The sequence below is a fragment of the Nelumbo lutea genome, chromosome 2, assembly GCF_056320005.1.
Source record: "Nelumbo lutea isolate HS-2025 chromosome 2, American lotus-T2T, whole genome shotgun sequence".
Taxonomy (NCBI): Eukaryota; Viridiplantae; Streptophyta; class Magnoliopsida; order Proteales; family Nelumbonaceae; genus Nelumbo; species Nelumbo lutea.
In genome coordinates, this window is record NC_142685.1 from 68,006,575 (window position 1) to 68,021,229 (window position 14,655).

General features: G+C 38.1%; 1 protein-coding gene across 1 annotated transcript; it reads left to right on the top strand.

Moving 5' to 3' along the window:
• Positions 1–8,280: 8,280 nt before the first annotated feature.
• Positions 8,281–10,757, top strand: LOC148871358 (E3 ubiquitin-protein ligase PUB24-like). Its single transcript, XM_088967412.1, has one exon. The coding sequence runs from the start codon at positions 9,406–9,408 to the stop codon at positions 10,621–10,623; it is 1,218 nt and encodes a 405-aa protein (XP_088823538.1). The 5' UTR covers positions 8,281–9,405; the 3' UTR covers positions 10,624–10,757.
• Positions 10,758–14,655: the final 3,898 nt, after the last annotated feature.

The following is a 14,655-nucleotide window of genomic DNA, read 5'->3' on the forward strand; positions in this document are numbered from 1 at the left end:
GGACCATTTATATGATATCTTGTAGGGGCGTTACCCAAAACAACAAAAGCTTGACTGTTTGAGTGAATTATGATGTACAAGAATTTCTTCAAAACTTCTCACCAAGGGATCTTAATTAAGTTATTTGGCAATAATTTAACATTGAAAATTGAGGGAACAAGTGATGGCCTTAAGGCATATATTCAACGTTGGTTTGAGAATTCAGTGAATTAACAATCCCAATTTTCTGGTGCAGCATGTCAGGTTCATAATAGCATTCATTGTCCATTCACAGTGCATGGACTTATGACATGAGAAAGATACTTGTCATAGATGGTGAGTTTTGGAATCCTTGCTAATTGGGACTATAACAAGTTTCATTTCGTGTTAAATCTTAGTTTAATATTGGTTAGCTACTTATCCTGATTATTTGAACTTTTGCATGTTTCAGCTAGCTGGAACGAAGCATTTGGATTGTTAACTGGGAAAATGGTATTTATTGATTTCATCTGGAACCTCCTTATCTTAGATCAAAGGCATCTGTTGCTCAGATACTGATTGCTTAAGGTATCAATCAATGAACTTTGTAAAAAGGCCACTTTAGACCTCGAAGTTTGAAAAAAGGGCCATTTTCGCTCTCAAACTTTGATGACATGCTTGTATGGCATGACATGCTTATATAGCATTGCTCAAGTTAAAAAAAAATTTGAGAAATTATAAGCCACTTTAGATCATAAAGTTGGGAAAGGCCACTTTAATAAAGTTAAATAAGTAAATTAAATAAATTATAGTAATTAAGATAATTAAGTAAATTAATCCAACTATATAAATTAAGTAATTGAATAAGCAAGGGGCTGTTTGGCAAGTCTTTTTGGGAAGATCATCTAGTAGCTCTGACAGTCAAAAGACGCATTGAGCTTTTGCATTAGGATCTGAGCAGCCTGAAGCCCGTTTGGTTAAGGTGTGTTTTTCCGCGCAAAGATGAATAGAAAGGGAAAAGACCAAATTGAATTTCCCAAAAATCACCCGTTTTGGGCTTCTCACATCTTTTTGGTGCGTCGGCTTTTGATGAATAGATCTACTGCAAATCAAAAGGGAAAAGACCAAATTGCGGTCTGCTAGGCTTGTAAATAACTGATAGAAAATGAAGTTAATTAAGGAAACTAAGATAATTAATTGAATTAAATAAATAAAGCTAATCAATCTAAATAAGTAAATTAAGCCAATTAAGTGAATCAACTAATTGATTATGTAAATTAAGCTAAGTAAATAGAGCAATTAAAGAAATAAGCTAATTAAGCTAAATAAGTAAATTAAGTCAACAGTGAATTAACTATGATATTAAGTAATTTAAGCCAAGTAAATAGAGTAAATAAATAATCAAATCTCATTAAGGTAAATAAGTAAATTAAGATGAGTAAATAAAGTAATTTAGTAAATTAGTCAAGCGAAGCAAATTGAGTTAGTAAGTTAACTAAGTCAACTAAGTAAGTTAAGTGATTGTCAATTTACTATTAGTTAAGCTAATTAAGTTAGTGTTTAAGTAATAATTTACTCTTAATTATTGTTAATTTAATGATTCTAATTGTTTATTGTTATGCGCCATTATGGATCCTTTTACCATTATTGTTGATTTACTCTTAAATCATTTACTATTAATAAAATTTATTTTTTAATTAATAGATTTTTTAACATCTAAAGTGGCCTTTTCAAACTTTAGGGTTTAAAGTGATGTATAATTTTCCAATTTTTTTGACTTGAGTAGTGGCACATAAGCATGTTCTATTATTTTATTCATTATCTAATGGAATGTTGATGATATTTTTAACATGGTTCCTTTTTTTGCTTAACATGGCTTTTTCATTAAAGTTTAAGAGTGAAAATAACTCTTTTCGAGCTTTAGGGTCTAAAAGTTAAGTGACCTTTTTACAGCATTGAGCCAAAAATCGATTAGAAACTAGGGAGATCTTGAGAGATGAAGCTAGGGTTTCTGACTAAACCGAAGTCATATTACAGATCTACATCTTCTCTTCCCATGCTTCTTGCTTTTTTGTCCATTTGATGATGCTCTACAGGGCCGCTGCACAAATAACTTGTAAGACCTTGGTGTGTGGTGTCAATCCTTGTAATTTTCTTGGATGGTTTTCTGCAGTTTTATGCAATTGCATTTCTTGTGTGTTTTGTTTGCTGTGGTGAGTTGGTGGATATAAATGGACTGGTGTAGTCTACCCAGAAAAGGGGAATATAGCATTGTTTCTAGATCGACGGTTTGGACGGCCTGTTCTAATAATAAAAATAAAAAATAAAAAATGGTAAAAAACTGTTGAATGGAATGATAGTTCGACTGTTTGAATCAATAGATTATTGATCGATTCAATAGTTTTTGGTCAAGAATCGGATTTAGGATAAAATGAAACCGATTGTCTGGATGGTTCCTGGACTGAATGGTCCAACCATTCAGGTCAATGACAAATCGAAAATCATGTTTGGAACTTATTAGATGGACGAGGTTAGCTGGAGTGATTAACCTAATACCAGAATTTAGGGTTGGTTTGAGGATTGAGCTGAAGGAGCAGTAGAAGAAGGCAAATCTTTAAGCCACTCGGTCTGGTTGTGTTTTGACTAAAATAATCTGCGCAGGGCGCATCAAACATTCAAACTGTCCATGCTGGTGCAGGAGAGAGAAATTTAAATTTCAAAACAAATGAAATCTGGAGATATTGCTTGGTGTGATTGTAAAATCTGGGGTCGTTTTGATCATTACCATGAAGTGGGTTTGCAATGGAAAGAATGGTGCTATGAAATGCTGGAGAAAATATATATATATATATATATATATATATAGATAAAGCTTAGGTGCCGTTTGATAATGGTTGAAGTGGCTGAACTGAATGAATTAAAATTCTCTTTTAATAGAAAAAATAATTAAATAATAAATTGGGGATATGGTTTTCAACATTTCAACCCAACCTCAGTTTCAACAATTAAGGAACCTACAACCCATTGAATAACATTTTGTTATTCAGTTCAAGCTACTTCAGCATTTATCAAACGGCCGGAGTCTTAAATTCGTTAATTCATAAATTGAACACAGATTCATAACCCATTCATGAATAGGTCCCTCTCCCACATAAGACTAAAAGATCATTTAAGCCAAAAATTAATCTGATTGAATGACTGCAACCTACTAAATGGTGTTTATTTTTTTTCATGGCTACACAACTGGGTATTCCCTCTCCCTACTCATAACCCCACGCATCAATCCTGGTGACAGTAGGATTTGATCCCAATTTAAGATGATCATGGGCTAGGGTTTTTCTAATCTAGAGCTTGAATCCAAGTCTATAGTTCGATTAAATATATAATTGTGTAAAATTTATTCTATATATTATATAATATAAAATATTTTATGTAGCATTTATTTAAAGTATCACTTATCTATAAAATATAACATAAATATATATATATATATATATATATATATATATATATATATATATATGTGCGGGCCATATGGGCCTAGGCCTGTCCTGTAACTGTGATAAGGGCTTAGGCCCAAATCCGCATTTGGCTTAATGTGCTAATAAGAGACTAGGTTTTGGGTTCTGGCCTGGGCCTAGGCTGGCCCTGAAATTTGCAGGCTTGCTGCAGACCTGGGCCCAGGCTGGGCCTGAACACAAAACCTAGGCTCTAATGAGTTTTTAAAGAAGAAACAACAATCACATTTGGACTACTAATGATGAGGAAGCTCTGTCAGCAATTCATCCTTGTTCATTCTGTCTTTTCTGCCACCAATGCTTAGTGTAATGCTAGAGATTTCCATCCGATACCCCCCAAGCAGGATATAAAAGGTAAATTATTTAAGGCTGCATTTGTCATCTTTTTTTTGGCAGTTAAAAACTCAATATTTACAGGCTGTAAAAAAGAAATAAATCGTTAAAATAAGAAATACCAAATGCAGCATAAAAATAAAACCTTTCAGAGATATTTCTTAGATAACGAACAAGGGAATGCAAAATTGCTACTCTATGTATCACACAATGTAAACAGACATCATTATCGTCGTCATCTGTGCCTTATCCCAAGTCTCAACTATATGGGGTCGGCGACATGAATCTTGTTTGCCATTACATTAGTGTCGTACTATGGTGAAGCATAATGTACCTTAATTTCAGACATATGTACCTTAATTTCAGAAACACCCTTAAATAATTGTTGTTCTACAAATGAATTGCCATTAACTTGTAAATGAGGGAACTGTTGGAATTGACATATGGTTGAGAATGAGGACATATCCATGTTAGCTTGGTGCATTAAATGAATGGTCGTGATCAAAGTTTAGATATTTGCAACTGTTACCCCTAAACAAATTTGGTTAATATTTTGATCATGTGGACATATCAGTAGACTGCCAAATCAATGTGCTTAATTGTTCCCTTGTATATCAAATGGTATGGTTTTCAAAATCGGATCGAACTAGATGGTCCGACTGGAAAAATCTGGAATCGATTAGGTGATTGGTTTTGTTTTACCTCAAAATTATTATTTTGTCAAAAACCGTTGATTTAGTTAGAAATCGCTGATTCGGACGGTTAAATTGTTCAAACTGTTTAAACCATCCAACGGGTTTTGGCCAATTTTTTTTTTTTTTAATTTTTATTAAAATGGGCCATCCGTTTAATTTGAACGATCGGATAATTCAACCCGAGAACTGAATCCCTGACCAATTTATTGTCCTATTCGATTTTAAAAACTTTGTCAGATGGAATTAATTGTTGTAAAACATTTGTTGGTTTGCATCGGCTAGGGGGTATTATTGTTGCATTAAAAAAATAGAGGTGACATCAAGTGGGTCTGGGTCATTTTTGTCATTTGAAAATTACAACTTATAGGACCATAAGAGAACTTGACATTGGAAAGGTACATGATTTACAAAACCTTTTAACAAAGTATACAATTTCCCTTGAAATCAAGAGTCATGAATTTCCTGGTCCATACGATTTCAACAGTTTTCTAATGGGCAGTTGGGACCATTCAATGGATGTTGAAATACTTAAAATAGAGCAGACATAACCATACGATTATGTCTAGATCAATTCTTAGGCCTATTTAGTTTGCAGAAATAAGGGTTCGGAATTAGAATCTGAATTGGAATAGTTTATTCTGATTCCAACCATTCGATTCGGGAGAATCGGAATATGATTTCCATATCTGATGGAATAGTATTCTAGTAGAATGCCATTTCCTCTTACTCTCTTAGGAATTAGATCCCATTCTAACTGATTTTAATTCTGATTCTGCATCAAACAGATTAATTGAATAGACTATTTTAATTCTGGTTCTGATTTTGAGGGATTTTGATTTTGGTTCAATTCTGATTCTATCTACAAAACCAAACAGTCCCTTAGTCCTTACCATTCATGGTTTTTGTTGTTTTCTACATGTTTTCTTATTAAAACACCACCGGCCACTGTTGAGGCGCATTTCGGAGAGCTGAAGCATTGGTTGGGCTTTCAAAAATTTTACGAAACACTGTTTATAGTTTATATGCTGTCTGGGTGGGGCCCATCTCACAAAGAAGCCACTACAAGAAGCTTTGGAAAAAGGATAATACATTAGGGCCCGTTTTGGGAGGCTGAAGCATTGAGCTGTTTTGGAGAAGCACTTAAGCACCTGTTTGGAAGGGCTTTCATGCAGCAACTTCTGGTTTTGTACGATGGGCCTCACATGGAAAGCTTAGAAGTAATGCTTGGTGAAAAACCTGGAAAGCCCAAATATGCATTAATTCAGCTAAAAATTTGATATTTTGGTAAAACTAGTTTTAGTAGCTTCTTCAAAGCAGCCTACTCAACACAGTTCAAATATAGCTGAAGCCCTTCCAGATGGGCTATAGAAGAAGCTTCAGAAAGCCATACTTTTGGTTGTAAGATAACTATTTTGGGCTTCTCGAGATTTTCATCAAACAATGTTTCTCGCATACTGTTGCGGCCCATCTTGTAAGATAGCTATTTTGGGCTTTAATGCAGCAACTTCTGGTTTTGTAAGGTGGGCCTCACATGAAAAACCTAGGAGTAATGCTTTTAGTAGTTTCTTCAAAGCAGCCTAGTCAGCACAGTTTAATTAAAGCTGAAACCCTTCTAGACGGGATATAGAAGACGCTTCAGAAAGCCATATTCTTGGCTGTAAGATAGCTATTTTGCACTTTTTGAGATTTTCATCAAACAATGTTTCCTGCAAGCTGTTGGGGCCCATCTTGTAATGCCAGCCAGAAACTGCTGCATGAAGACCTCCCAAACGGACACTAACTAGCAGATCCGATTTTGCAACACTGTTGGCATGCTGCTTGAGAAAATCTTTGAGCCTTTGTAACTGACGTTTCAACGGTCCATAACTGACGCCAACATTGTTTGGCATCGATGCTGCTAGGGGTGTCAATGAAAAACCGAAAAACTGAACTGAACCAAATCGAATTGAATCGAAAAATGTGGTTAACCTAACTAACCGATTCAGTATTTTTAAAAAAGCTGAAGGATCGGTTCAATTTTGGTTAATCTATAAAAAAGCCGGCAGTTAACCAAACAAACCGGTATATATATTTATATGTATATTTTATATATATAAATATATACATATATTATATTTATAATAATCTACTTATAAATATATTATATATTTTTATAATTTTTATAATATATTAAATATCATTTATTATTTATAATATAATATTATACATATATTTATATAATATATATTATAAATGTAAAAAACCAAAAACTGAAGAACCGAATCGGACAAAAACTGAAACCAATAGACTGGTTAACCGGTGGTACCAATTCGGTTTCGATTTTGGGAAATGGAAAAACTAGTGGTACTGGTTTGGTTTACAAAACTGCCCATGATTTGGTTAACCGAACCGTGGACACCCCTAGATGCTCTGCAAATACAACACCGTTTTATGTGTGGGTTGGAAGCACCATTTTCTAAGAAAACAATGTATTTTTCTTTTTTGTTCCCCGAAGCCTCATCCGTATTGGACACTGATCTTTGGCTATAAATAGGTAACCTCCGCTCAGAGTAAGGGACTTTTGACTCCTTATATTGTTACTTTGCCTCTTCGGTTCGAACCAGCATCATCCTCATCTGCTCGACCCAACCACTTACCTTTCATACCATTGACTTGAGCGTTGGATTGTCTATCCGGGGAACAATTCTTCGAGCCACCGATTTTTTCTTTTTCTTGATTCCAGATCTTGGTGTGCGGTTTCGTCCATCCACCTTGGCTTAACCAATTGGCACGACTATTTGATTGCGACCTTGGTTTGAGATGCCTCGGATCGAACAGCATCAATATCAATGCTCTAGGAAACGTTTTCAGCACTGGTATCTATTATCTAGTGCCATGTCATGTCTTTGTCACTGCCACCAGCCATGCCTTCCCAGTTTCCAAGATATAGCTTAAAGCACTATTTTTTATGGAAAAATAGTTCCAAACAAATAAGTATTTCCCGAAGCATTATTTTAGGAGCAACGACATCGATGCCAAACAGACGCTAAAATTATGTTAGCTTGTGACATTATTCATTTTTCTTCTTGATGGGTAATTTGTCAAACACCATTCGGCGCATCATTAATCCTTGCCATTGAAATATGAATTCTGGAAGGGTTGATTTTTTCAACTGATTACCGAAAATAAGAAACAAGAGAGAGAAAAGGGAAAAAGTTAGGGTTTGGGATACAAGTCAAAGGCGTATATCTGTTACTTCTAGCCTACCCAAACCCAAATAATAACCCTAACCCTTTAAGCTTTAAGCCTTTAACTAAAGGCTATGAAAGTTTGAATAGCAGCTTCTACGACAAGCCGAGAAGTTTAGCTGTGTAAAACAGCAGAAGATACTTAGAAAATGAAAAGAAATAGAAAAAGAAGAAACAAAAGCAAATAAGCATAAGTTCCAAATGTCCAACATGCTTTCAATATGTTATTAGGGGTCTGGCCAGCCATTTTGAAGCCAAACCAGCTGGGCCTGTTTGGTTGACCAATGAATTGAGCTGATGGGAACAAGGTGGGGTCAGCACAAGTTAAACCGCATGAAACGCAATAGAAACCCCATAATCCAATCCACCCGGACCCCATTGGATTGAAGGGAACATGCCCAAAACATGCTCATACTGATTCTTTTTTTATTTCTTTCTTTCGTTCAACGTAACTTGATCATATTGATTTTCAACTTTGAACTTTGAAGGCTACATACAATGTTTGAGTGCAGAAATGTAGAATATAGATGATACTAATCCTCTGTTATTACTAATTCATTGTTTGAAGAATTCATATTACTGATGATGAGATAATTGATAATTGAAAAGAAATTGCAGAACAAAGACTTCTGTTTCCAATAATAAACAAATGGAACTAATTAAGCTTGAAAAATAACAATAAACAAAAGAAAGAAACAACTCCCATCTTTATGGGATCATCATCATCTAGAAACCAAAGCCCCCCAAGTTCAGAAAAGCCATTGATTCACGCCTCTTACTTTGAATGCTAACTGTTTATTGAAATCCAAACCTGGACGAAAACACATGGTTCTTGTCTTATGCCCACATGGCCTACCAAGCATCAGCTCATCAGATCACATGGATCAGTCGGTGGAATGATCAAAGCATCTGGACAATTTTGACCGTCTGATCTACATTTACATAATTCAGGACTAAATACCCACAAAAATAAACAGTCAGAAGAAAGGGTTCATATGTATGAGGTGGCTAATTCAGAGATTACTACTGTTAGGGTTTGGTCAGACTGTTTGCTTCTATGCCCCATAAATGACCCTACCCGCCAGTCAACAGTCTCTGGTTGAAGCATTAATTAAAGGGATAATAGGAGTAACCACCGTTTAACTTTCTATGAACTACTCATTTGATGTATTTTGACCCATATGGATCCTTTAGGTGGGTCCCATTCATTAGTCGTCAGAAGACTCCAAACCTCTCCTTGAATGCCAAGTGGCAGTATTCAGAAGATGGGCCCACCTAAAGGAAGTACTATTTGAAAAAAAAAAAAAGAAAGCATATAAAGCATAAGTGGGCTAGCTTGTACACAAACCAGTGACTTTGGTAGTTGCTGATTCCTGTAGGTAGATCAAATCAGTTCTAAGGATTTACTTAAAAAGACTGTTGAATGAAGACTATGACATTGATCGGTTAAGTCCATGCGGAATGTATCCAAATTTTCTTTCCCTGAGACTCTGCTTTTCTTTCATCCAAAGCAATCAATAAATTAGCCGCCTTGTCTTACCATTGCTACTTGGAACCTCTCCCCTTCTCCATTTGGAGCTTCTTAGCCTCTCCTCTTCTTTATCTTCTTTGTTTATAAATAAGTTCTTTCTTGTATTTAGTTATTTAATTTCTTTTGCTTTTGGTCTTGTTTTCATGGATGAGATTGAAATTCCACAGTACTTCATCTGCCCCATATCTCTTCAGATCATGAAGGACCCTGTAACAGTGGTTACCGGCATCACATACGACCGGGAGAGCATCGAGCAGTGGTTGTTCTTCGGCAAGAACACAACGTGTCCGGTCACGAAGCAGCCTCTGCCCAAGGACTCAGACTTGACGCCCAACCATACACTCCGCAGACTAATCCAGGCCTGGTGCATTGCAAATGCATCCAATGGTGTGGATCAGATTCCGACCCCGAAATCTCTCTTTGACAGGACCCAGGTAGTTAAGCTCATTCAAGAACTTCGGATTCCTCAGCTGCAACTGCAATCACTAAGGAAATTAGAGGCCATTGCATCCAGGAATGAAAAGAACAGGGGGCCAATGGTAGAGGCTGGTGTAGCCAAGGCCATGGTTTCGCTGATCATGTCACGTTTCAGGGAAGCCCGAACCGATGGACTCAGTGAAGCTTTTAGTGTTTTCCACCTTGTATGCACTCCAACCGAAAAGATGAAGAAACTTGTTTCGGAGAACTACGATGTTGTCGAGTCGATAATGTGGGTTTTACAGCAAGAAATGGATGATCAGGAGACGGTTAAGACGCGTGCAGTCTTGGTTCTGAAAACAATCACCGAAGTGGCGAGTGGGTCGTTAATGGAGAGATTAAAGCCAGAGTTCTTCAAAGCAATGGTGGGTGTATTGAGGCATCAGATCTCTCAGCAAGCCACCAAGGCTGCCTTACACATGTTGTTAGAAGCATGTCCTTGGGGAAGGAACAGATCGATACTTATCGAAGCTGGTGCAGTTTTTGAGCTCATCGAGATTGAACTTAGGATGCCGGAAAAGAGGACAACCGAGCTAATCTTCGGCATACTGGATCATCTGTGTTGCTCCCCAGATGGGCGAGCTCAGCTTCTGGGTCATTCGGGTGGCATCGCCATGGTGTCGAAAAGAATACTGAGAGTTTCTCCGGCAGTAGATGATCGAGCAGTTCACATTCTATCCTACATCGCTAAGTTTTCAGGAAACAATGAAGTTGTTCACGAGATGTTGAGGGTTGGAGCTGTGTCCAAGCTATGCATGGTTCTTCAAGCAGAGTGTTCAGCCAAAATAAAAGAGAAGGCCAGAGGGGTTCTTAGATTGCACTCCAATGTTTGGAACAATTCTCCTTGCATTGCTGTGTATCTGTTGACAAGGCACCCTAGGTAGCATCAAACTAAATTAATCAATTAATGTTTCTTTCAGATATATACTTTCTTTCTTTCTTTTGTTGTTTATATATCAATATGATGATGAAAATAAATATAGCAGTGGTTCTCATTTGCTTTTGAAGTTCATAAAAACGGGTGCAGGTCAGAACCACACAGAAGAAAAGAAACGAGTTGGGTTTCTTCTGGTATGAAGAATTAATCTGTTTGGAAGAGAAAGAGTTTGGGGAATTGGGTAATTCTGGAGTGTGGACAATTCCCACTAGATAACCGAATTCAATTATTTTTGGTGGTGGGCAAGAGAAGGACGTCTTCAACTTGAAATGCTTTTTCATCGTTTGTCACATGGACTTTGACTGGTTATAGCTTTGATTCGTTGCATGTGACGTTTGTGGACATAAGAGGACATTGTGGTGGTCCATTGACGTAAATAAGTTGGGGATGGGAATGGCTGTGGGGCTCCTAGTCCTCTTGTATTATCTATTTCTCTCCATATAAATCCTATATATTTTGACCTGACCATATATTACTATATTAGTAATATTTGATAAATATCAATTAAATTCTGATTGGTTTCCTATCTGAATCATAATTTATTTATCCTTCAGAAAGTTGGGAAAATGTCTTTAATTAATGATATTTCAGCCATAAAACATTTACACACATGATCATAGGAGAAGGATCACATCACCAGATTCAATTAAAAATGAATCTACACGCTTAAAACTTGAATTTTGTTTACCGATTTGGATCCAAATTATGATTTGATCTGATGGCCTTAGCTTAGGCTCTAGCATCCTTTGTTTTTGAATATGGGTTCCATATGAAACAAGGGTCTTTATCCCCAGAACATCAGCAGTATGAGAGACTTCATTTTTAACAGCTTGATTATCTATAAGTGTTCAAATAAGACTTTTCTCCTCTCAAACAATGAAAACATTGAACTTGGTTCATGATTTAAGCTGAAAATCCTAGTTAATATTCTGTGTCCTTTCTTCTAATTTATATATATTGTCCTTTCTTCTAAGATTTCTTATGATAAAGTAAGAGCCTGTTAGGTTCACGGGAATAGAGGTTTTGAATTGGTCATTCCGATTCTAACTGTTTGGTTGGGTAGATTTGGAATTCCATTCTCATTCATGCTGGAATGATATTTCCCATTTGAGAGAATGCCCATTCCCTCCCTCTCCCTTAAAATGAAATCTCATTATAGCTGATTCTAATTTCTATTCTTATACTTGTTTGAACCAAACAGAATATGGGACTAGACCATTTCAATTCTAATTCCGAAGAATTTTAATTCTGATTCCGATTCCAATTCCGATTAAAACCAAACAGACCCTAAATATATTTAACTATATTGGCTTTAAATGTCGCACCATCTCGTAGAGTCCGGATCTCCTAAACTTAAGTAATTGTGCTAACCAATGAAAATTGGTCAGGTTGTACACTAACCAAGGAGAATTCATCAAAATTCATGGCAGTGGTTTCGAATGCTACATTACAGTTCAAACGTTCAAGAGTTTAATAGTGTTTTCAAAATACTAGTATTGTAAAATATATTTTTGTATTCATACAAATGTTTTATACATTTATATCTTCCATTTATTGACACCATTTATTGACAACTGATCAAGGGTAATTGGGCGCAACCTAGTAAATAAAGGTCATGTGGACGCGATCTGCTTATAGGATGACAATTCAGTAATGGGAGCCTAGTAAGCGGTATGCGGAGTTTGGACATTTGGCCACTTCGGCATAAAGTCACCTCGGCATAAAGCCACCTCGGCACCTAATCGAGTTCAGGGCCCAGAAACCGAAGTGACACGTAATCAATTCCAGTGGCTTCCCAGTAGACTCTGAATATTACGAGATCATGCCGCATAACGACAAGCCTTATCTTCTCCCCCACCGGATCGGGCGACGACAATAGGGTTCATTGATTGATATGTTACTCACCGACTAAAGCGGAAATAGATCTCGTCAATTTAGGCCACAGATCTTGGGATTGTTTCAAGAAACCCACGATGGCCCAACTATATAAAGGCATCAATCCCTCCATGGTCCAGGTACGCGCACAATTACTTGCATCCAAGCTCTCTAACACTCAAATTATAGCTTGCAATCACAACATAATACTGACTTAAGCATCGGAGCGACCTCTCCGGGTCATCCACCCCAGTTATTCTAATCATTGTTTTGCAGTTTGCTCCAACTCATCACTCGAGTACGCTTAGGCAACCCTCCAGCTAGGAGTTTCCAAATTGTGCATCATCAATTGGCATCGTCTATGGAAAATGATCGAAAGGTCATCCCAATTTTTTACAGTCTCAAACACAATCTCAACCTCAATGGCATCATCCAACCACAATGGTAAGGGTAACATGAACATCACTGGGGGCAAGAGCAGTAGATAGTCGCTTCCCAAGGACCCTCGGTGACAATCGACCAGTTCACCATTCCTCTGACCGCATCTGGGGTCCCATCACTATCCGCATTTCACACTGCCCAACAGGTGAGTGTCCCGCTCCCCCAGGTGAGCGCCACGTTCTCGGAGCCTTCCATGATTCCCCTTGGGATCAGGCACTCCTAGTTCAGCGACCTCGTCTAGAGCATTCAAACAATGCAGGTTCAGATGTAGCAGATTCATCACCAGTAGTATTATTTTTATCAACAGTATCAACAACATTTTCCACCACTACAACCAAGCCAACCGATGAACAACCAGCACCAGTCTCCTCCCCGCTGGGAGAGAACTTCGCAAGTACCGGTCCCCCCTTCGGGATGAACCCCGCCCTAAGGTGTTGTAGGTGACCGACGTAATCCCCCCGCTTCCTAAAGAGAAAGCTCAAGGAATAGGCCTGAACCCAGTCAGCCCGAGAGGCATAGTTGACAGATTTCCCATATGGAACATCGACCCGAGGTCTGAGGTGTAGGCTCCAAGCGAAACCCCTCGGTTCCTCGCAGCAGCCAGCATCAAACGCACGATGAAGAGGAAGCGGCGAGGAGAATCTCTAAACCAGCTCGCCCAATTATTCGAAGTAAGATTGAAGTGCATAACAACACGGAGGCCGGCAGTACAAATATCACTCCACTGAAAAAGCAGCAACGGTGACGTCGCAAGACTCACCATTCATCAGAAAGAAATGGTCCAGCAGCAAAGCTCAGCCATCCAGCAAATCATGGTTGGGAAAGAGAGGAGGTGAGCTCGGTGGCCACTGGAACAATGTCTGCTCTTTTGAGCCGGTGGCCTTCTCCTTGACACTCGAGCTCGTAGCGGCCCCAATGCCAAAAGATTTCAAGGTCCCGCCGCTAGACAAGTACGATGGGTCCTTTGATCCTAATGATCACATGGACGCATTCCAGTCCCAGATGCACCTCGTCGGGGCCTATAAGGCTTGTATGTGCGTGGCTTTTCTCCACCACGTTCAAAGGAGTAGCTCGGACTTGATACAGAAACCTAGTGCCGGGTTCCATCAAAAGTTGGGCGCCGTTCACAGATATGTTTACGGCCCACTTTATCACTAGTAAGAAGTGCCCAAAGTCACAGGAGAGCCTTCTGAATGTGGTGCAGAGGGAGGGAGAGTCAATCCGTAGTTATATCAAACGCTTCAATGAGACATGTCTGCAGATATTGGACCTTAACCCAACAGTACGTCTCATAGTAGCACGCAAAGGCATAACCCATAGAGAGTTCAAGTGGCACGTCATAGCCAACAAACCAAAAAACATCACCGAGTTCCTCTACTTGGCAGATCAATTTATCAGCACTAAAGAGGAGATAAACCAAAAAACTGACAACCAGCCAAGAGAAAAAAAGGAAGAGGGGACAAACAACAAGAAAAGAAAAAAAAAAGTAAGTTCCCCAAGCAAAGAAGCAAGTTCCCGAGCTCGAGGAGCAAATCCCCCTCGCAAAGTTACAGGTCAGGTCAGTGTTCCAGGACCCCTCTAGTGGAGAGGACGAACTATACTCCCTTGAATGTTAAGCAAGGAGAGATCTTAATGGCAATAAAGGATTCCTCTATCATCAGAT